This window comes from Aethalodelphis obliquidens, unplaced genomic scaffold (assembly GCF_003676395.1).
Source record: "Aethalodelphis obliquidens isolate GAN/ISIS:26980383/991018 unplaced genomic scaffold, ASM367639v1 scaffold9, whole genome shotgun sequence".
Taxonomy (NCBI): domain Eukaryota; kingdom Metazoa; phylum Chordata; class Mammalia; order Artiodactyla; family Delphinidae; genus Aethalodelphis; species Aethalodelphis obliquidens.
The window spans coordinates 46,578,035-46,602,510 of record NW_020837953.1 but is presented as its reverse complement, the minus strand read 5'-3'; the positions used below and the strand labels follow the sequence as shown (position 1 = coordinate 46,602,510).

General features: G+C 44.0%; 1 protein-coding gene across 1 annotated transcript in view; it reads right to left on the bottom strand.

The window, feature by feature from the left end:
- RERE (arginine-glutamic acid dipeptide repeats) overlaps positions 1–24,476 on the bottom strand; it is a 435,053-nt gene that overhangs the window by 36,895 nt on the left and 373,682 nt on the right. The window contains 1 exon segment of the mRNA XM_027110298.1: positions 22,135–22,215. Within this exon segment, the coding sequence (XP_026966099.1) occupies positions 22,135–22,215 (81 nt within the window).

Genomic DNA, 24,476 nt, shown 5'->3' with positions numbered 1-24,476 from the left:
TCTCATTTATTCAGAATTTTCTTGCTATTTTTGAACCTTTTTTCTCCCTTATAAATCAGTTTGCTAGTTCCATAAGAAACTCTGTTCACATTTTTATTGAAATCATATTGAATTTATAAAGTAATGAGAGTAAAGATACCTTTATAATATTGAGTGTTTTTATTGATCAACACTGCCACTTCATCGCTCCATTTGTTCAGGTCTTTTTATTCGTGTGTTTTAACATGTCTTTCTTTTTTCTTCTTTTTAATAAAGGCCTCACACATCAACTGTTACATTTATTGCAAAGAGTCACAATTTCTGTTGCCACTGGGAACAGTATTTTTTCCTTTCCCCTCTTTTTAAAGATTTTTATTTATTTTAATTGAAGTATAATTGATTTACAATGTTTCAGGTGCACAGCAAAGTGACTCAGTTATACATATATATGTGTATATATATTCTTTTTCAGATTCTTTTCCATTATAGGTTATTACAAGATACCGAATATAGTTCCTTGTGCTATACAGTAGGTCCTTGTTGGTTATCTGTTTTATATATGGTAGTGTGTATCTTTTAATCCTAAATTCCTAATCTATCCGCCCCACCTTCCCCTTAGGTAACCATAAATTTGTTCTCTTTTGTCTGTGAGGCTGTTTCTGTTTTGTAAATAAGTTCATCTGTATCATTTTTTAAATTCCACATATAAGTGATATCATATGATATTTCTTTTTCTCTTACTTCAGTTAGTATGATCATCTCTAGGTCCATCCATGTTACTGTAAATGGCATTACTTCATTCTTTTTTATGGCTGAGTAATAGTCCACTGTATATATATATACACCACCATCTTCTTTACCCATTCATCTGTTGATGGACATTTAGGTTGCTTCCATGTCTTGGCTATTATAAATAGTGCTGCTATGAACACTGGGGTGCATGTATCTTTTCGAGTTACAGTTTTTGACTTTTCCAGAAATATGCCCAGGAGTGGGATTGCTGGATCATATAGTAACTCTATTTTTAGTTTTTTAGGGAACCGCCATACTGTTTTCCATAGTGGCTGCACCAATATACATTCCCACCAACAGTGTACGAGAGTTTCCTTTTCTCCACACCCTCACCAGCTTTTACTATTTGTAGATGTTTTGATGATGGCCATTCTGACCAGTGTGAGGTGATATTTCATTGTAGAGTTCTGATTTGCATTTCTCTAATAATTAGTGATGTTAAGCATCTTTTCATGTGCCTGCTGGCCATCTGTATGTCTTCTTTGGAGAAGTGTCTGTTGAGGTCTTCTGCCCATTTTTTGACTGGGTTGTTTTTGTTGTTGTTGTTTTTCATATTGAGCTTGGTATTTTGATACTGATATTGGTATTTTTAATCTATTACGTTTTCTACTTGGCTATTGTTGGTCCACAGGAACACTGACGATTTTTGATCTTTCAACTATAGCAGTTTTCCTCTATTTTCATTTGTTCTATAATTAAGTCTAGTTTTTCTGCAAATCACAACTTTGTCTCTTCCATTTCATTCCTTGTTTCTTGTACGTTTTGTCTGATTACCATTATATAGAAATTTGAGTACACAGTTTAATCTCAGTGATGACAGTAACCATCTTTATTTTAAATTAAGTCCTTCTAAAAGTTTCACTTTAGGTATGATGTTTAATGTAGGTTTCTGATAGGTACTCCTTTTCAGATTAAGATTTCCTGTACAGTTGGATCCTTGAACATGGATTTGAAATGCATGGATCCACTTATATGTGGATTTTTTCATGGCAAGTATTACACTATGACACCACCTGAGATTGGCTCAATCCGCAGATGTGGAGGAACCATGCACACGCTGGGCCGACTGTAAGTTATATTCAAATATTCAACTGTGCGGAGGGTTATTGCCCCTAACCCCCATGTTGTTCAAGGGTCAACTGTATTCCTAGTTTGCTACGAGTTGTTTGTTACTATGCTGAACAGTACATTTTACTATGTGCTTTCTAGCTTCTCAAGCAACTATTTAGTTATACCTCCCATCCCACATACTCTTTTTTTTTTTTTAACATCTTTACTGGAGTATAATTGCTTTACAGTGTTGTGTTAGTTTCTGCTGTATAACAAAGTGAATCAGCTATATGCATACATATGTCCCCATATCTCTTCCCTCTTGCATCTCCCTCCCACCCTCCTTATCCCACCCCTCTAGGTGGTCCCAAAGCACGGAACTGATCTCCCTGTGCTATGCAGCTGCTTCCCACTAGCTATCTATTTTACATTTGGTAGTGTATGTATGTCAGTGCCACTCTCTCACTTCGCCCCAGCTTACCCTTCCTTACACCCTGTGTCCTCAAGTCCATTCTTTACGTCTGTGTCTTTACTCCTGTCCTGCCTCTAGGTTCATCAGAACCCTTTTTTTTTTTTTTTTAGATTCCATATATATGTGTTAGCATATGGTATTTGTTTTCTCTTTCTGACTTACTTCACTCGGTATGACTCTAGGTCCATCCACCTCACTACAAATAACTCAATTTCGTTGCTTTTTATGGCTGAGTAATATTCCATTGTATATATGTGCCACATCTTCTTTATCCATTCATCTGTCAATGGACACTTAGGTTGCTTCCATGTCCTGGCTACTGTAAACAGAGCTGCAATGAACATTGTGGTACATGACTCTTTTTGAATTATGGTTTTCTCAGGGTATAATGCCCAGTAGTGGGATTGCTGGGTCATACGGTAGTTCTATTTTTAGTTTTTTAAGGGACCTCCATACTGTTCTCCATAGTGGCTGTACCAATTTACATTCCCACCAACAGTGTAGGAGGGTTCCCTTTTCTCCACACCCTCTGCAGCATTTATTGTTTCTAGATTTTTTGATGATGGCCATTTTGACCAGTATGAGGTGATACCTCACTGTAGTTTTGATTTGCATTTCTCTAATGATTAGTGATGTTGAGCATCTTTTCATGTGTTTGTTGGAAATCTGTGTATCTTCTTGGGAGAAATGTCTATTTAGGTCTTCAGCTCATTTTTGGATTGGGTTGTTTGGGTTTTTTTGATATTGAGCTGCATGAGATGCTTGTATATTTTAGAGATTAATCCTCTGTCAGTTGCTTCGTTTGCAAATATTTTCTCCCATTCTGAGGGTTGTCTTTTCATCTTTTTTATGGTTTCCTTTGCTGTGCAAAAGCTTTTATGTTTCATTAGGTCCCATTTGTTTATTTTGGTTTTTACTTCCATTCCTCTAGGAGGTGGGTCAAAAAGGACCTCGCTGTGATTTATGTCACAGAGTGTTCTGCCTATGTTTTCCTCTAAGAGTTTTATAGTGTCTGGCCCTACATTTAAGTCTTTTATCCATTTTGAGTTTATTTTTGTGTATGGTGTTAGGGAGTGTTCTACTTTCATTCTTTTACATGTAGCTGTCCAGTTTTCCCAGCACCACTTATTAGAAGAGGCTGTCTTTTTCTCCATTGTATACTCTTGCCTCCTTAACCAAAGATAAGGTGACCACAGGTGCGTGGGTTTATCTCTGGGCTTTCTATCCTGCTCCACTGATCTATATTTGTTTTTGTGCCAGTACCATACTGTCTTCATTACTGTAGCTTTGTAGTATAGTCTGAAGTCCAGGAGCCTGATTCCTCCAGCTCCGTTTTTCTTTCTTAAGATTGTTTTGGCTATTCGGGGTCTTTTGTGTTTCCATACAAATTGTGCAATTTTTTGCTCTAGTTCTGTGAAAAACGCCATTGGTAGTTTGATAAGGATTGCACTGAACCTGTAGATTGTTTTGGGTAGTATAGTCACTTTCACAATGTTGATTCTTCTAATCCAAGAACATGGTATATCTCTCCATCTGTTGGTATCATCTTTAATTTCTTTCATCAGTGCCTTATAGTTTTCTGCATACAGGACTTTTGTCTCCGTAGGTAGGTTTATTCCTAGGTATCTTATTCTTTTTGTTGCAGTGGTAAATGGGAGTGTTTCCTTAATTTCTCTTTCAGATTTTTCATCATTAGGGTATAGGAATGCAAGAGATTTCTGTGCATTAATTTTTGTATCCTGCTACTCTACCAAATTCACCGATTAGCTCTCGTAGTTTTCTGGTAGCATCTTTAGGATTCTCTATGTATAGTATCATGTGATCTGCAAACAGTGACAGTTTTGCTTCTTCTTTTCCGATTTGGATTCCTTTTATCTCTTTTTCTTCCCTGACTGCTGTGGCTAAAACTTCCAAAACTACGTTGAATAATAGTGGTGAGAATGGGCAACCCTGTCTTGTTCCTGATCTTAGAGGAAATGGTTTCGGTTTTTCACCATTGAGAACGATACTGGCTGTGGGTTTGTCATATATGGCCTTATTATGTTGAGGTAGGTTCCCTCTATGCCTACTTTCTGGAGAGTTTTTACCATAAATGGGTGCTGAATTCTGTCAAAAGTTTTTTCTACATGTATTGAGATTATCATATGGTTTTTATCCTTCAATTTGTTAATAGGGTGATTGATTTGTGTACACTGAAGAATTCTTGCATTCCTCAGATAAACCCCACTTGATCATGGTGTATGATCCTTCCACCTACTCTCTTTTAATGTGACTTTGTCACTCCTCCATCAAAAGATAGTCTGATTTCCCTTCCTTTGAATCTGAGCTAGACTCAGTAATCTGTTTGTAACCAATACAACGTGGTAGAAATTATGACACAACGTCTAAAGCTATGTCAGAGAGAGCCATGTAGCTTCTGCCTAGCTTTCCTGAAGAGCCAGCCAGCACGTTGTGAGACGCCCAAGCCAAACGTAGTGGCACAGGTACTCCCGCTGACAGTGCCCGCCCAGCCCAGCCTCACACACGACTCTGTCATCACAGCCTGGAGCCAGATGTGTGAGTAAAGAAGATCACAGCTGTTGGTGTCACCCCCAGCCATTTGTGTCTTCCCAGCTGAAGGCTCAGAAACCCAAGAGCAAAGACACATCACCCTTGTGGTGCCCCATCCAGAACTGCTGAACCATGGGCTCTACGAACATAGTAAAATGGCTGTCTTATACCACCAAATTTGGGGCGGTATGTCACGCAGCAGTAGATGACTGGAACACTGATGTGAAACTACCCTTGCATTCCTGGGATAAGACCTGCTTGGTCACCATGTAGTACTTTTTTACACTGCTCTGTTCCGATTGGTAATATTTCACTTAGAACATTTTCTGTTTCTGTTCGTGAAGTAAGAAACTCGCCTACAATTTCTCTTTCCTTTTTTATTATTTATTTTTTGTTTCTTGACACCAAAGTTTACTCACAAATAAATAAATACATTTTAAGCAGAGCCTCCTGCCTGCCTCAGAGTGTCTACCCTATGGGTCCTTCCATCACAGGAGGGGGAGGGAGGGGAAGGCCGTCAGGGTGAGCACAGGCTCTCACTTTCAGCAATGCTCATGCCAGTATCGCCAGTGCCCTCTTCCAGGAAAGGGAATCTGGAGAAGGACTGCTTCGAAGGCTCAGAGGCCAAAGAGGCATCAGTGCTCACAGACAGGGCGCCAGTTGTCCGTCATCACTTCAACTACTCGGGCTGGTGGCCAGTCCAGCACGAGGGGGGCATCTAGGTCTCCAGCAGGACCAGTGTGTCATCAGGAAAGAGCGGAGGTGAGGGGCCTGGCTCCATCGCCTGTCCTCCTGGGCACTTCTAGGGGTGTGGGGGCAGGCGGGCAAGGACCACAATTTCCATTTTTAGATTATCCTTATATGGTTTTGATATCAAGGGTAAACTGACCTTTTAAAATTAGTTGGAGAGCTTTCTTTCTTTTCCTAGTCTATGAAAAAGTTTATACAAGATTTATTTGTTAATTAAATACTTGGTACAATTCATCTGTAAAACTGTCTAGGGCTGGTGCTGGGACAGGGGTGCTTAAGCCACTGATTCCATTTCTTTAATGATTATTAATCTGTTCAAAGTTTCTATCTTGAGTTAGTTTTGATAATCTCTTTTGGTCTCCCTTCTAAAATTTCCTATCATAAAATTTTTACAGTAGTCCTGTTTTTTGTTGTTGTGGTTTAAAAATTCTATCTGGCTATCTGCACTGGCTCCTTTATCTAATATTGTTTACCTGTGCCTTCTCTCTTTTTTTCATTAACAGTCTTGCTTTGTCTATTTTATTGTTATTTTCAAAGATCATCTCATTTTTTCCCTCATATTTCACTGATATCTGCTGTTACCTTTGTTATTTCCCTTTAAAAAATATCACTTTCTTTGGTGGTTGTTCGTTATCCACGTTCTTTAATAAAATACTCAGCCTCTCTCGTTCTAATCTTTCTAGGTTGTTACTAGGATATAGTAAGTATTCTAGTAAAATTACTTTAAATACATGTATTTAACACTTTAAATCCATTTACCAGTCTTAATCTTTACATAATCATATTTCCATGAACAAGATAGGCCTTTAAACTCAGATTTAAGGAGATGAGAAAAATCAAAGCCTGACCCATTATGCAGAAAGTCCCAGAGATTCTGGCCTGAGATGACTAGTACTGAGCTCCCTCTCTCTACAGGAACTGTGGATTAGGCTACAGTTCACTAATCATGAAAACAAGCAACCCTTGATTAACAGGAGTGGGAGTGAGAAGAAAGGAGGAAGAGTCCACAGGTAACCCAACAGCACAGTTAAAACAAACTGGGCGGGGGGCGGGACGACGACTTCCCTGGTGGCACACTGGTTAAGAATCCGCCTGTCAATGCAGGGGACATGGGTTCAAGCCCTGGTCCAGGAAGAACCCACATGCCGCAGAGAAACTAAGTCCATGCGCCACAACTACTGAGCCCGCACGTCACTACTGAAGCCCACACGCCCTAGAGCCCGTGCTCCATGAGAAGAGAAGCCACCGCGATGAGAAGCCCGTGCACCGCAACAGCAGCCCCCACTCGCCGCAACTAGAGAAAGCCCGCGCGCAGCAATGCAGACCCAAGGCAGCCAAAAAAAGCCAAACCAAACCAAAACAAAAAAACCAGGGTTAACAATTTACTCAGGGCAAGTTGGACGGCAACAGGCTGGTGCTGTGAGGTTGGGAGGAAGGGCTGCTCTAGCGGAGGCCACACGGCAGGTGTCCCTAAGGCATGACCCTCACTCACCTCACTCTCCTCAAGGATGCCAATCAGCTCTAATCAGCTACCAAAATATTGCCAGTGCTGGGGAGAGGGGAGGCCCCAGGTCCCTGTACCGTTCATCTGCTTCTGGATAAATCTGCCACTGAGCACATGTCAGACTTTCGGTTTTGTTTTTATTTTTGTTTTGTTTCAGGGAAGGGTTGCTCCAAGTAGCATAAAGCTTTCTCAGAACAAGAAGACTTGTAGGATAAAACACTGAAAAGGACAACAGCCGAGGGCCAAGAGCTTGTGGGAACCTGGCAGAAGCATAATAAACTAATTCAATCTCCCTGGAGGACAATTTGGCACTATGTGTTAAAGACCTTAAAAATATAAATAGTATTTGAAATAAACAGCCTTTACACTTAAGATACACTAGCAATGTATTTTAAGGAGATTAAATGGACCAGACCCCAAAATAAAGCATCAAGGAAAAAAACTGTTAACAGAGGGGAAAAATAAAGAAAAACAAAAAAGCTAGAAACTAGAAATAAACGTTCAAAATTAGAAATTGGTTAATAAAATTATGGTATCTTTAAAAAATACAACCATCAGGGAATTCCCTCGTGGTCCAGTGGTTAGGACTCTGCGCTTCCACTGCAGGGGGCACGAGTTTGATCCCTGGTTGGGGAACTAAGATCCGTGAGCCGTATGGTGTGGCCAAAAAAAATAATAATAATAAAATAAAACAAAAATACAACCGTCAAAATGATGATACAGATACACATCTAATGTAGAAGATCACAGTTAAGTTTAAAAAGGTTACAGAACAGAATGAGGCTACTCTACTTAAAATGTTTACTGATATGTTACGCCTAGAAATATGGACTAAAATGTTACCGAGCAGTCATCTTTTGGGGATGAATTATCAGCGATTCTAATTTTCTCCTGTGTTTTCAGGGGGAAAAATTACTAAAAACACACTTACGAAGCATAAACTTACACGTATTAAGATTTTTACTGCAGCAGTAGGGTTCTGGCTGAGCCAACCAGGTAAGCATTTTTTAAAGAGAAGTAGGCAATGATATAGCTTTCACCAAATCCTGAGGGTGCTATAGGGCATTTTTCAGGGAGAAAGGGGCAACAGGTCTGCAACTTACCCTCAAACAGTTCAGGGGGAAAAAAAAACACCTACATAGGTTTTAAAAGGGAGAGTTGAAAGCAATGTAATAAAATGTTAACATTTGGGGAATCTGGGTAAAGGATATGTGGGAATTTTTTATATTATCCTTGCAACTTTTCTTTTTAAGTTTGAAATCAATTCAAACTAACAGGTTTTAAAAGAACTGTGCACAGAATAACCGAAACTTTAAAAAACTGCAGTATCACATATATAAATATGTTTGTGTGTCTGTATGTGTGTGTGAGAGAGAGAAGAGGAAGAGCTGGGAATAATTAGAACAGTTAGAGACTTTTATTCCACTCAGTCCAAATAGATTCTTTAAAAATCTAAGAGGTATTGTTTACATTTGTAACATTAGGCCAGATTTTCAGCTCTAGCAAGAATGAGTTCACAGGAGTGTGTGGGAGGAGGAATGAAAAGAACCACAAATGCCCGACACAGCCCTCTATTATCTCCAGAGAGATTTAAACACAAAAACCAAAGCCTCAAAAACTGACTTCATCAAAATGGGGCAAGAGCAACACTGGTCAGAGCTGTTAAGTCAATGGTTCATGATCCTGAGGGTTCAAGTGTGGACAGTGCTGTCTGCAGTCCGGGGGAGACCAGAGTGAGCTCGGCACAGGCTCGCACTGCAGCCAGCTCTGTCCGGTGACTTGTACACGCTCAGCGCAGAAGCTAGAAGAGACGAAGCTGGGCTGGCTGTGACAAAACTCATGACAGGCTCCCAGGACCTAACCCAGAAGGAAGCAGGGCCACTTTTTCCCCAAGAGAAAGAGACTGGGCAGATTCTGGGGCAGCGATCAAAGAGCATTTCTATTGCGGCGCCCCGCGCCAGCGCACCCGAGAGGCCGGACACAAAGGGATTACACGGCCCCATGCTTCATCACTACTGGTTGGCCAAGGAATCCTACTGTGAACAAAGCATCTCGATGATAATAAAATCTCCCTTTCCTCCTACAAAAAGCAAACGTGGCCCCAAGGGCAAGCACCCACACCACAGAGGCTCTGCCCGTGGCTCGAGCCTGCTGCCTGGCTGCAGGGCTCCCTGGGGTTGGTGCCCCTCAGTTTCCTCCCTGTGCAACATCGCTGGCATCCCCACGGGGCGTGGGCGAACCATGAAATAATGTCTGTAAAGTGTTCTCGTTTGTAAGGATGAAAAGAGCTATAAATCCAAAGTCACAGGAGTACTAAAGCTGCAACCACTTCTCTCTTTTGAAATGGAGAAACACAGGAGGATCAAAGGAGTGTCACTGTTGACTGCTGCTCTGGGAGGCTCCTCCCTCCACCTGGCAGAAACCCCGAAGAGGGAGGTCTACCATGATTTTCAGCTTAACAAAATCCCAAGACAAGTTGAACGACGGTTTCCTGGAACACCGTGAGTAGAAGAAACAGACCTTGCTCACGTGAAAGCAGGCATAAAAGGAGAAGGCAGTCTTGGGAGGAAGAAACGCAAACATGGAGGGAAAAAGTTGTTTCCCCCTTGTCTCTTTCTGCCACAAAAGCCTGGCATGGTGACACCAAGGCTGCAGCAGCTTGCGCAATAAAATGCTTAACCTTGGCTAAAGTTAACCTTCTTAGCCATAAAAAAAGGTAGGCGGGGGTGGGGGGGGAGGGACAAAATTAAGCTTACGGGAAGTAACCCTAATCAAAGCTGAGCCGTAACCAAGGGCTCCAGAAACATTTCTACTGTATCGCATCCCACAGGCTGGCCAAGAGCCCAGAATTTTCATTACAACCTTTCAAAGAGGGAGAGAAGGAGGAAAAAATATTTCACAAAAGCATTATCAAGGCCCCAACCCAGGATACCAGGCTGTAGAACCGAAGTTTGTGAGAGGTCAGCCTTTCAGGGAGTCAAAAACCCAGCATGTGGAAGCTGGCAGTCCTTTCATATAGTGGGAGGGGTTCTTAAACCAACTACTGTTTTGCACTGAAGTCTCAGAGCTTCACAGATCATTAAAGGTTTCTGAACCACAGAGAAAGGAGGGCAGAGTTAAGGAAATAAATCAAAAGTTCCTCTGGGATGTACGAATGCCTACTTGGAACAGGCCTTCAGCGCGAATATCCTCCACATTAAACAACACGGAGGACTTCAAAATAAAAGCAGAAAAGAGATCTGTTCTGTTATAAGCAATGCACTTTCTTTCTGGCTTAAAGGTTATGCGTGCTATAAGATGACTCCCGCTGCGGGTGCGGGGGGCTGGGCTGAGGGCAGCGGGGGCAGTGAAAGAAAACAAGAGTGAACAGAAAGTCGAACTGAGAAATGCTCGGTTTGGGGGCACCCCAAACAAGTTACACAGTCTGGTGATATTTTAGGGGTGGGATGTGAGGCAGAGGAATTTCTATCACATCTATTCCTGGCCATCCCTGTCTAAGAACTGAAATAATTTTCCCACAGCCAGAGGGAGTTCTCTAGTTTTCCCTGTGCAACATACACAGCTGAAGGCCTGGGGAAAGAGACCATGTCATCTTCAGCAACGAGCCGCATAAATTTCTTAAAGAAGCATCACCAAACCAGCAGAGGGAGGACAGCATCTGAGAACAGGAAATGGTCAACCCGACACCTAAGGATCTGTGTTTATCCAAGACGGCGGTTGTGAAGCTGAGTGACAGACCTTGTGACCTTGCCCTCTTGTTATGCAGCACCGGTAAACAGAACGAAATGCTAGACTTCCTACTCAGACTGGATTAGTTTACTACAACAGGTGAGGCTGCCACCCTTTGGTCAGGGTGCACCCACCATGAACCACACTGCTGGGGTGCTCTCCCTACCAACCTGGAAGGAGGAGGAAGGGGTCTGGGGACGAGAAAGGCCCAGTGAAAGGCAGCAAGTCCAACCTGGAGAACGGACAGCATGCACCAGAGCAACGGTTCACCTTGAAATGCAGGGCCGGCAGTTTATGCGTCAACAGCCCCTTTCCAGGCTTTTTTCCCTGGAGGGAGGGGAGGAGAACTCCAGCTTTACATGCAACCGCAGGCTGGAACAAAAGCAGCAGACAGATAAAGGCATTTGTCTGCTAAAGGACTGCTATCTGATCTCCAGCCGTAGTTTACCAAAACATGTAGGAATGGGCTTGAGGGGCAGGTTTGGTGCCAAGATGATCAGCGCCAACAGGTTCCTGGGGAGGGTCTGGGGCTGTGACTGAAGCTGATGGTCTTTCCCACGAGAGAGAAGCCTGCTGCTTCACGCATGATTATGCTGTGGTTTGTTACTGGAAATCTCTGCTCAGTAAGATTTAAGTGCTTAAGTCCACTCTGGGTGTTCAAATGGCCTCACTGACGGTTAGTCTGAGTATGCACTGCTGTACCGGGTAACGTCCTTTACTAAATCCTAACGTTAACACCTTCTCATTGTGGGAAATGAGACCTGGGGTAAAGATGCTAACCTCAAGACGTGCTAAACTCGACAGAACAAACAAAGCCTGCAGTGTGACTTTGTTACTCTAGGAAGCATGCCAAGCAATGAGCTCCTGTGCCTGCCTGCGGGGTGAGAAGGAGGGGCCCAGGGAGGAGAGGGAGTGGCCCAGGGGAGGAGGGGGAGGGGACGGGTGAAGAGGGGGAGGGGCTGGGGGAGGAGGGGGGCAGCCCCTCTGCTCCAGAAGCTGACCCACCCAAGGTGTGGGGCGGACGTGTGCTTGCGCAGCCTGAAGCCAGAAGCCCAGGCAGGGAACGTGCCACCTACCCTGACTTATCTGAGAGCCCTCTGAGAGGGAGGGTCGCAGCAACAATTCTCTCTACCAGGACGACCTACAGAAGAAGTGATTCCAATGCCGGCTCAGTAAAAGGAGGGCATTTCAAACAATACAACTGTCCAAAACCACCAGCTCACATTTAATGGGTTCACTGTTACCAGGTTCTCAGAAGCAGCAGAGCACATTCTGTACGGATGCTGCAGAGGAACTCAGGTATTTTGAAAATTCCTCAATAGACAAGGATACTTCAAGAATTTTCTCTGGCAAGACATTTCAAACAAGTTTTAACATTTAAAAAACCTATCCTTCAAACAGCTTCCAGCCCTGATCATCAGCACATCTTCCAGGAGGCCCCATTCATGGCCCACACCGCACAGGTTAGCACTTGGGTTCACGCCAACCCACACTGCGGTAACGAAACAGTGGGAGCAACCCCCGAGGGAGCAGAGGCCCACCCAACCCTCATCTTCTCCGGATACTCAGTGAACTGGCAGCGCTGGCTGATCAACTGGTATGAAGAATAAACCACAAACTGTTTATATTCTTGCTATCTAGATATCAGAAGTCACTGATTTCCAAAAAAATTGCATAACAATGTTGAGTATTCATAGACAATTTAGCATTTGGGAAATTAGTGATTAGAGCAGAATATAGTACAAAAGAAAACAGTATGCTTTAGTCTGAGTCTAAGACAAATATACTGGACAAATGGGTGCATATTCTTAATTTTAAACTTGCACATTTTAATATGACTACAAAATGACTATATAAGAAGCATTCTGTCCTTTCACTGTATTATTCTGCCTAAACATCTGGTAGACGGAATATGGTACAGAGGAACACATGGACTTTTCTCCTGAGTCACATGATAGGGAACTAAGATCCCACAAGCCACACTGTGCGCCACCCGCCCCCACCCCAAAAAAAGCTTTGCCTTGCTTTTTATCCCACTCTCTGCAGAATGTGTACAGAGTTTACCCAGTTCACTTGCTACTTGCTTTACTCTCTGCTGGCCATGTATACAGATTCACCGGGCCGATTTCCTTCTGAATTCAGTTACTCCACAAATCCAGATTTTCCCTCCAAAACTTAAACACCTCCCTTGACAACTTAAGCCGCAAAGCTGACTCATTCAATGTACCTCATTAACACATTTCCCAAGCAGAGCATTTGTGGGAAAATGAACCAGGTTCTGATCTCAGGAGGCATATGCCTAAATCAATAATCACCAAATCCCAGAGGCATTGGACCTATGCTGTTTCCAGACCTCTAAAATAATCAAATACATCAAAGTCACCATTTCTTGCCAAACTCAAGAAAAATCCAACTCCTGCACATGGGAACAAAAAGACAACAGCTCAGCTGAAAACACATAACCAAACATTATAGGAAAAACTTTAGCTTAATATTGTTCAGAACATCCCCAGTGGTGTTTCACTCACACAGCAAAGACACAGAATAAAAATTCCAGACTGTTTTCAAGATAATAAAATAGCATATGATGGTGACTCACTAACTGACTAAAAGGAAAAAAAATCCATAAACAGTCACAGGAACCTTGCAAAGCTGGCAACACTGAACCTCCCCCACCCTCACTTGGCTCTCACCTCCAGCAGACACACACACGCGCGCGCGCATACACATGCACACTCTAGTGACCATTTTGAGGCTGCAATTGGCTAATGGCTTGCTCTACTGCTTAAGACAATATTTTATTCTTGACTCACTCAATAAACCTGCTGAGAAAAATAAACAATGGGTTTCAATCTTATAAATAATCTAGTAAACGGAATTGCTGTGCAAACAGTAGAGCTGATTTACTGCCCATGATGAACAGAACCGGAAAGTCCAATGTGCACAGTGAACCCAGAGTCACAGTCTTACTATCTGGGGACACGAGTTAACAAGGATTCCTGTCCACTACATGGTGTAAGGCCTGGGATGGCCAGGCTTCAACTGGTCCTTTAAAACGTTGAGTTTTAATCTTTTAAGACATATATACACACACAATGTATTTCTATCCCATCATTCACACATGTGTGAACACACACACTTCATTTTGAACAAATATTAAGTCAGGGCCTATTATAGGGCACTAAAGGTGATATAAAGAGGTATTAAAATAAGGTTTCTGCCCAGAACCTCATATATGTATTCCATATACATACACAGATGCATGTAAATGTGCAGAACAGAAATGCATCAAAGAAAAAGGGAAGCAGAGTCTACAGTCCAAGACTAAAACAAAATATTAATTTTTAAAGGGCAGAACAAAACACAGTTCCACTGAGAGAAGTTGGGCTCTTTGTGTAATGGCCACCAGTCCACAGAGAAAGAGCCTCGCGTGGCTTTCACAGACGCACACCCGAAGCAGGACCCCTACACCTGAGCTCAGGATAGCCTCAGTGACTGCAACTCAGGCATCTTCCAGGGAAGAGCACAAAGCCACCGCCCCTTCACCAGGCTGTGAGCTGCAGGAGGGCAAGCCCCCTTTCACGCATCCCAGGCGCCCCGCAGAGCACAGGCCTTGGGTACCAAACGTTCCCCAGAACAGTTCTTCCCAAACACTCCCAATTTTGCCCACTGCGAGGATGGTTTGATCACCTCAAAGGCCAATTCCTGAGAATTATGATGCCACAATTTAGAGGATTCAGAAGAAGGATCTGAACAGAAGAATTATATCTCCAAAGTGAAAAAAATAACAAAGGCTGTTACCATTGAAAGTTAATTTAAAAATTAAACATCTCAAAAAGAAAACTGAGCTTAATGGCATTCTGGTGTCCCAAGACAGGCTTCTCTGGCTTGCCTTTCCTATTTCCATAATACAATGAATGGCTTTCAAATTACACACAACAGAAAACATTTTTCATGGGGCGGGGTGTCCTTCCCACCACGGGTGAGCAGCTGTGAATGAGACCGAGGTGAATGCTTTGCTTCATGTTTCAAAACAGTACGATTAATTTTCATTCTTAATTTTTCCTAACTATTACTCAAGGGCATAAGTTCAAGTAAGATTAAAATGAACCAATTATTCAAGAATTATGACTTCAGATACATTTTAAAACTTATTTTTCATGTCAGTTTTTAACAGACTAGATTTATTTTTTTAAAGCATCAGCAAACTGGACTTTCAAAGTTAGGATGGGTTCACGGATCTCATTAAGGTTAAAAAACAAAAATCTACTTACGATATAAAATACGAGCTCCAAGTAGATAAACACACTGACTATAATCACAACTTGCAAGTCTTCTTAAAGACCATTGCAAACCTTCCATTTGCTTTTACTAGCTAATAAAATGAGTGAGTCTGTTTAGGCTTAAAAGTCATAAATGTCTCCATCTTAAAAGTCACCAGGTAACAAAGATCCAGCCAAATCATAAGAAATATACGTTGGCAAATGCCAACAGCAAATAAATAACCCATCCTTACAAGCAGCACTGTGCTCAGTAACACTGAAGTCCAAGGGGTTTTTCATTTGAGTACAGTTTCTACAAGTAATACAGCGCATGTAATCAAAGCACACTCATGCCATTCCTACCAGTCCTAATACGTAGGATAAGACCAAGGACAGGCCTAAGATGTTTACACTGAGAACAGCAAATACCCAAGGCCCTTGGTTTAAAAAGTCATCTAACTCTCTGAAAGTTTCAATATAATTTGTTTAACCTGATGCCACATAAAACTGATTCCAAAAAAGTTTAAAATAATTACTCTTTAAAAATAGATAAATAAAAATTTTAAAGTCATCTAATTTTTAAAGTGCTCCCTTTTCCCCCAACATCAGCAGCAAAAAAGTTTCTCACATGCAAATTTCTTAACTGCTTCACTTACACAAGGGAATCAGCCACTCTCTCTCAGATTACCCTAGTCAAAACTGGACCACTGGGCTTCCCTGGTGGCGCAGTGGTTGAGAGTCCGCCTGCCGATGCAGGGGACGCGGGTTCGTGCCCCGGTCCGGGAAGATCCCACATGCCGCGGAGCCTGTGCGTCTGGAGCCTGTGCTCCGCATACGGGAGAGGCCAAAACAGTGAGAGGCCCGCGTACCACAAAAAAAACAAAAACAAAAACAAAAAACTGGACCACTGCCCAGTCAAATAACCATAGTTTAGACTCTCAGAATGAATAGACTCAAGGCTCTGCTCCATTTTAATGGGAAGAACTATAGGATCACAGCACTTGCTGCCGAAATGCAGGGCCTGTCTCTGTGAGTAATCACTTCTGCTTTGAGTGGAGAATCCCAACTGTACCTGCATCTACCCCAGGACAAATTATCAAGGGAAGAGGCATGGCACATGTCAGTCCTTGTACCCACTTCTTGCCAACCTCTCAAAATATTTACAGTTCTTCTTCATGTATAGGGGTTCCAGTGAAAGAAACACTTAAAAACACTGTAGTATTAAATATGCAAACTTCATATTAATAAGCGAAGTTCAGCCTTTAAATAAAATAGTTTCTATTAGAAACTTCAGTAGGGTCTAGGCTAGCCTAACTCACATATTTTGGCTGCATGTCAAAAGAAAAAGAGGAAAACAGTTTTTATATGAAGTGAGACATCGGGAATTCCCTGGCAGTCCAGTGGTTAGGCTTCCACGCTTTCACTGCCTTTGGCCCCGGTTCGATCCCTTGTCAGGGAACTAAGATCCCACAAGCTGCATGGTGTGGTCAAAAAAAATAAAAGGAAATATGACATGAGTTACAATTGTGTTTCTAGGACAAAATGGAAGACAGGAAGAGGGAAGCCATATTGGGAAATTCTATTATTGATCATGAAAATAATCCCAGATACTTTTCTATATGTTTGAAATACTCCGTAACCCTTCGAAAAGCAAAATCAAGCCCTATTTAATAGTGAAACAATTTACAGCTTTAACAGAATGAAAAACACATTATTTTAAGAATGAATGTGACACACAGGATTAAGAATCTGCAAGTCTTCATCGTTGTAAACAGCAGGGCTTCCTGAACTTTACTCTGCATTCCAATCACCTGGGGAGCTTATTAAAATGCAGATTCTGCTTCAATAGGAATGGACAGGAGGCTGAGAGGCTGCAATTTTAACAAGCTCCAGGTGATGACGATAATGCTGGTCTGAGGACCACACTGAGAGCGGTGAGAATACACAGCATTTGCAGTCCAGGTCTCTGGCTTAAAATCAAGTATGTTATGTGGCTATAACACATTTGTGTCCTCAATAGTATCAACCGATTCAGGAAGTTCACACTTTGTTATGTAACGTTAGATTAAGCATTAATGAGGCTAGAAAGTTTGTTTATCTAAGGTTATAACCTGAAGTTAAATAAAGCTTCATGCTGAACGCTAGTATTAAATACTAGAGTCATTTTTAACCTCTTAATATTAACAGAATCCCAATTACTCGGTCTCTTTTTTTTAAGTATCTTTTTAAAATTTATTTATTTTTATTTTTGACTGGCAAACATGGCAGGCCTGCAAATGGCTCATCTTCCCTGCTGCAATGCCAGCTCCCTGCAGGGCACGGGTGGCACCTTGCTCTCTCTATAGACATCCCACCATTACAGCGCTCAGTGGTACACAAAATTTTCTAACATTGAACCATATGGCATGTTTAACTAGCTCTGAAAATGGGAAGTGGGTGAAAATGGATTTCTGGCATAGTAAGTATTAAGGCACCAGTAACTGGGTTTACAAATAACACGAGCGTCATCTCTGTTGGGCTAGGTATTCAAAAATAAAACTAAGAGATGAGAAAGAGAGTCAAGAGTGTGTGCCTGTCCCCCTGCTCCATCCAGGGGCTAATAATCCTCTAGGGGCACCTCTTCTCCCTATCAAGTCGGGGTGGATCAAATTGTCTTCTCACCAAGGTTAGTTGCCGCTGAGACAGGTCACTAAGTGCATGCTCCCTGTCTACGATGCAATGCTGGCTGGATCTGTCCAAGCGCCAGCAGAAAGAGCTTTACACAAAGGCCAGCCAGGATTCAAGGGACAACCACCCCAGTGTCAGACACGGAAAAGTCTTTGGTTCAAACAACAAAGAGATGTTCTCAGCATGAAAGAAGATACTATATGTCACTGTCACCTGAGTAATCATCTCATGTTTTTGAAGAAAACTACAATGTGTAAAAATCAAAGGAAAAATTATTTTTGGAACACCTATGATTTTGTGTTATTTGTAACATGGATTCCCCTCCTGGTAATTAAGATTCAACACTATTAGGTCTCCTGTTTTTTCAGGAATTACCTTAGCATCAAAGGTCATGTGATTCATCAAGCCAAAGATTATGCGGCAGTGCTTAAAGCAGAACCCAAGAAGCCTTGTTCCCCATCATTTTCTCAGAAGCTCAGCTATGGGGCACTCACTGTGATTTATACAAATGTACTAATACCCAAGATTCTGATGTGGTTTAGGCCAAAGAGTGTCTTGAGAGAGAAGAAGCATACAGCCAAGGGGAACCTGAGATGCTTAGCAAAAATTCTTTACCGTATTTTACTACTAATTATACATCTTATAAGCATTTGCGGGAGGCAAATAGTTCTAGAGGAAGGGAGAACGGGGAGAAAGACAATCAACTACAGGATATTTGCACGACTGTGATACTAAACTATCTGACTTGCAGTTATTCTCTTGGGTAACATGAGGTTAACATGTAATACCCACTCAACTAAACCTCTATAAACAGTTGGTTTTCCACAATCACAGCCACTATTCCCACTTCAGTGGGCAGCAGTGTTCAGAGAAAAGCCAGATTTAGCTCCTGAGTAATAAACACCAGAAACCAAAAGAGCTGGGAGAGCTCTCCGTATCCGTGCCTACCAGGAAGCTCTGAACGTACATCGGCACCCAGTGGCCTGGTAAGCGTGGAAGTCTCCTCAACAAAGCTTCAAGACAGAGGAATTCCATCTTTTAGACTAGGCAGTGCCCTACCACCCACTCTGTTTTTCAATTAAATGGGTTTTCTGCAAGACAGATTAATGAAAAACAGGTAATTTCTTTTTATATAGGTTCAATATGTTTACAAGCAGAATATAATTCTGTACTTTTCATAGCATTTAGCTACTTTACATAGTATTCAGGGTAGATAAGAAGAACAATCATTTTCAAGTGTTTTTATGCACTCTTTATATAGACGGTATCTCATTTAAATTCTCAAAACAATTCTGGAGGTGGGGGAGGGAGACCCAAGCGGGAGGGGATATGTGTATACATGTAGCTGATTCACTCTGTTCTACAACAGAAACTAACACATTGTAAAGAATTATACTCCGATAAAAAAATTAAATTTAATTTAAAAATTAAAAAAAATTTCTAAGGGGTAGAAGGATCACCCCATTGTACAGACCCAGACATTAAAGGACAGGAGGCTGAATAATCCGCTTAAGGCCCTATGGCAGGTAAGTGGCAGAGGAGAGAAGAACCATCACTTTGGTCTCAGGCACAGCGACAGCCAACGATGTACAAACATTTTATAAAGATTCTAACACCAATAAAATTCTCATGCAAACACACACCATTTTAGAGAAAATAATTTCCTAGACCCTGTCAGGATTTGACCTGAACTTGCCAATGAACAGCTCAAAGAAGACTTCCCAGTTAAAAGAGATCATCAAGTACTATAGTTACTGGTAAGGCCAAGAATAGAACACAGTCTGCTGACCCCACACCCATGCCCAATCAGGCGTGTTCTTCTGCATGCTGACACCCTTCTGAAGTTTCAAGTTGGTTGAGAATAGCAAAGAAATGAGTTAATAATTCCGGTAAATAGAAGACAATATGGAAAGTATCTAGGTTAGCGGGATTTGCTGTGTGTGTGTGTACACACACACACACACACACACACACACATATATGTGTGTATTTTTATAAGGCATGACCGTATGAAGATTTCTACCTAGGAAGTTTTGAACCAAGAACACTGGTACCTACAAATTTTCTCATCTTCTGCAGCAAAAATGAAAAATAACCTTTGCCCTCCCCTCTGTATGACTTGTGAATGATTAGCCTGGCCATGTTGATAACTAAGGAAAATATGAGTGCCGCTCCCAGCTGACTAGAATGCTTAAGATTTATCCTACTACCAACCTCCTCCAATTCCATGCAAAAGACAGCAGGACACTAGGAATAGTTAGCCAATGTTCAGCCCTAATAAATTCTCCAGTGCTGCAAACAACTCTCCCATCAGCTCCAATGACTGTGCCCTGAGGAAGAGGCTGGAAACAGGAAGACTGCTGGGTGCCAGAGGAGATGGGAGGATTGGAGCCACATGGCTGGGAAACAGGGAATGCAGAGAAGTGATGGGGAAGCGTCTCAGGAAAGAGGCGCCTGGAAAAGACCAGAGAACCTGCTCAAAAGGTTGCTGTACTGAGAACTTCTGTGTGGCAAAAAAAGAGGCTACTACTGAGTCAGACATCATCAGTAAGAATAATCGACAACCAAGAGCAAGAGGAAAAACAGATTAGAAGACCATTCCCTAGGTTAAAGGTTATTCAGATCCCTTTTCACAGGGGAGATAAAAATGCAAAGCGTCTGGCATTTCCAAATGTTAGACACCAGATTTTAGATTCAGTGCTTAATCTTGCTATTAAGTTTACTTTTTAAAAGAGAAAGATAAAATAACTGTAGAGGGATATCTTGTATCAAATTCTTCATGTTTCGCAACTTTTAGCAGAGCACAGGGAGAGAGAAAATTGAGTTGAGAGGTTATAATCTGGCCCCTCACATCAGCTCAAATCTACTCAAAGATCTCTCTCATTTTCACTCCAACTGGGCCAAACCAAAATTCCTATACTTTACAGGGTAAAGCCTTTTTAGTTTTTACTTCAAATAACTGAAATCCTCAGAAAACGTAAAAAGTATTTCTTTCATTGCTCCACATTAAATACCTCTTACCACTCTGTTCTGGAAAGAGCAAAAAGTCACTTGATTATATAGAATGATAATATATTTTAGTTTAATGTCCATAAACAAGCTTTTTTTTTTCAACTATCCTCAAAATGACCCATCTCAGCATATTCACATGTATAATAAATACTAAAAACTTAACCTAATTATGATTGATTAATGCAAACCACCAATTTATATGAGGCTATACTTGAAATCTCAGAACACTTCTCCCCTATTATGAGGTCTGTTTATAAGGTGCTGTACAGAAAATGTGTCCAGAAACGGTTTAAAAAAAAAAAAAAAAAACCTGAATAAAAGAACCAAAATTGAATAAGAGGAAATCAATAAACAATACCCAATACCCAATTAGAAAACCAAAACCCAAACCAACCCATCAGCTTTTGTCATGGGTATTCTTCATGGATATTCTCCTCCATCCACTCCCAAAACCTGGGGTGGGGGAAGCAGCACTCGATGTCTAAATATTCGCCTCCCATCCCCAAGTCCTGAAGTGCACTTCTGTAGTACTTGGGCCACAGGCACTGGTAAGTGGCTGGCCTACTCCACCCCTGCACCCCCACCCCCCAACCCCCGTCTCCCCTATCCCTTGGCCTAGCTGCGGGGAGGACTTTCCCCACCCTCCCCCAATACCACCTGTAGGAAACCACAGGCACATGCAGGTAAGACTGAACGAATCTCCTGCTAGCATTCTCTTTACATAACTTCACTCCCACGCCTCCTGAGCAAACCCACCCACCCCAAGTTTAACAAGAGCGTTCATCAGACCTGAGTCTCAGCTTTGTGAAATATCAAAGGAATTTTTAAAAACCTCATTTCAAGCAACTTACAGGGATCCTTGTGTATCTGTCCAATAAAAAGTGCAAACTTTTAGGGCTGGAAAATTAGGTACAACTACTCTTCAAAACTTAGCAACATTAAAAAAAATAAAAGTCCCCAGAGAATTTAAAGTATATTGAGCTACAAACCTCTTAGCTCTATTGTTTGTTGATGACTTTTGTCAATAACCAAATCCAAACTAGCGATAAATGATATTTTCTATTTCACCCACTGTATTTAAAATTAGATGTTAACTCCCCAACACCCCAGACTCCCCGCCCCCCCCCAACCTCTCTTGCCAAAGACTCTTCTGTTCTGAAATCCACTTTCTTGGGGATAAGCATAATCAGTCACTTTATCATCTAGAATCCTGAGCTAAAACTAAAGGTGAAGGAAGTAAAATTAATAGAATCCTAGAGGCCAGCACAACACAGGGTTAAAGGAAAGCATTTCACAAGATCAAGTGCGGAGAAGCAGCAGGAGCGAAGAGGAAAAAATCAAGTTACATAAAGTCCAATTGTACTCACTGTTTCCTTATTGGGAAGCAGCTCCTTTCGAATTCGGAAGAAGTTCTTGCCGTACTGCCTGAGCCCCTTAACGAAGCGTTTCTGTGATAAAAAGAAACAACAAATGGGATGTAAAAGCCAAAAACAACACAGGATGTCAGCAAAGATCTCTGCAATCAGCAGAATAACAACCCCAAAGAAGTCCGAGCTAGGGAACGTCGACACGGCTGGGGGAATATTTCAGCAGCACAGCCGGGACCCGCGCCCAGACAGCCTCCGTCAGATCCCCAGTCCCGCACTCGGACAGGCTGAGGAGGACGTCCCGTGTCTGAGGCAAGCAGCCGTCTGTGCCTTCGCTGCCTCCGGTCTCTGCATCGGTCCACGGAGGTATAAACAACACATACGCTCCGTGCTTCCATCAATAAAACAGCACAACTGGTCCCCACCTGAGAACGAAGCTTCCCAAAGTGCCGAGCAGAAGAGGGGAACGGGAGCAAAGCTGGAGACTTTTCTCCAGAAGGGCACCCTGGAGGCTTCAAAGGCCTTTCGTTCGTCCGGGGAATTCACCAGGACGGCAGCAGCACCGCGGCAATCCACCGGGCCCGAACCCCGGCCGGCCTGCGTGCCCCGCCACGCCGGCCGCAAGAGCCGCCCCGGGGCACCAGGCACCCAAACACCAGCACCCCTCCTCCTTCCCGGCCCCTCCCCGGCCCCGTTCCCTCGGCAGCCCGGGGACTTTCACTTTGTCCCATTCCTCCTGGGCAGCCCCTCCCCGCCACAGCGGGGCCACTGCCGGATCCCCGGACCCCACCTCGGCCCGCGAAGTCGGGTCCCGCGCGGCCGACCGCCGGCAGCCACAGGTACGCGGGGCCGCCGCGGGCCGCACTCAGGGTCCGGGTGGCGGGAGGCCGCGCCTGTCACTCGGCTCGCGCTCGGGTTCGGGCTCGGGCTCCGGCTCCACAAAGCGCAGGGCGGAGGCGGCCGGGCGGCTCGGCGTGTGACCGCGGCGGGGCCGCGCGGCGCGGGGCGCGGGGCTGGGGCGGCCGCCGCCGCCGCCGGGGGAGGAGGCCGGAGCGGCGCGCAGAGCCCAGCGCGGCCGCGGGAGGCTGCAAAAGGCGGCCTGGATCGCCGCGCCGCCCGCCGGCCCGGCTGCGGCCTCCGCCCCGAGGCCCCGCGCGGGACCCCGGCCCGGTACCTCGGTTTCCTCCTTCCGAACAGCGGGAGTCGACCCGGGCGGCGGAGCACGGAAACTTCCTCCCCGCCGCGGCGGGCGCGAGCGGAGGGCGCCCGCGGGGCTGGCTCCGGGCTGGGGCCCTCCCCGGGCTGCTCCGTCTCCGGACCTCCCCCCGGGCGGGCAGAGTCAGCAGCGCACGCCCGCCGCACCCGGGCTGCGAAGCGGGGGGGGCTGGCCCCGACGACCCCCGAGGTCCCTCCGGCCCGGGATTGTGGGTGGCCGCTCCCGCCCGGCCCAGGCCTCAGCCGGCACCTCGCAGGGCGCCGTTTCACAACTAAATCACCGCGGAAGCTTCCCAGCCAATAAATCACCTGCCCACCGGGAGGGGAGTCCCTCCCACTCCCCGCGGTTGAGACCAGCCGGGCGAATTCAGTGAAGAGCCAGACTTGGCCGGGAAGACCGATCTGCAACCTCCTACTCCATTCCTGGAGGCTCTGCATTTTCAGATTTCACCCCTTTCTAAGATATGACTCATCACTGTCAGTTTTCAACATAATTCGTATAGTTCAAAAGGAAAAATCTGGCAAGGCACAAGAAAGAAGCAAGCTCTGCTCTAGTCTGAAGCAGAGTGACCCTCGTTACCTGAAAAAAGTATCATTTACATGCTCAGCACGCATCCCGGGCTGCGTGCAGAGCACCTCCACATCTTCACATCTCCACCGGGATGTGGAGAGGAACGAGACTGCCCTGCCCTCAAGGAGCAGGCCTGGCAAACAGGGTAAACAGATCAATCTCTGGGCCCCAACGAAAAGCAGCAGAGGAACAAAGGGCGGGAGGTGGGGTCAGGAGGAGGAAGCAACTTACTCTGCTGCCGTCGTAGGGGCGAGACAAGGGGGAGCATGAGCCTGTCAGGTGGGCTCAGCAGGGCTCCAGGCAGAGGGGTCAGCCAGGAAGGGCACACAGATCACCCTGGGAACTGCGAGGAGGGCAGGGTGTACGGAGTGGAGTCCCAGCAGGTAAGACTGAAGAGGTGGGGAGAGGGTCAGGTTGCAAAGAACCTTCCAGGCCAGGCTGAAGAGTTCTGCTCCTAGCTGTAGGCCAGCGGAGAAGTGTAAGCAAGAGCGTTCCATGAAAAGACGGCACAGAGACTGCTCTGGTGGCAGTGTGGCCCTCGGCGTGCATTAGGGAC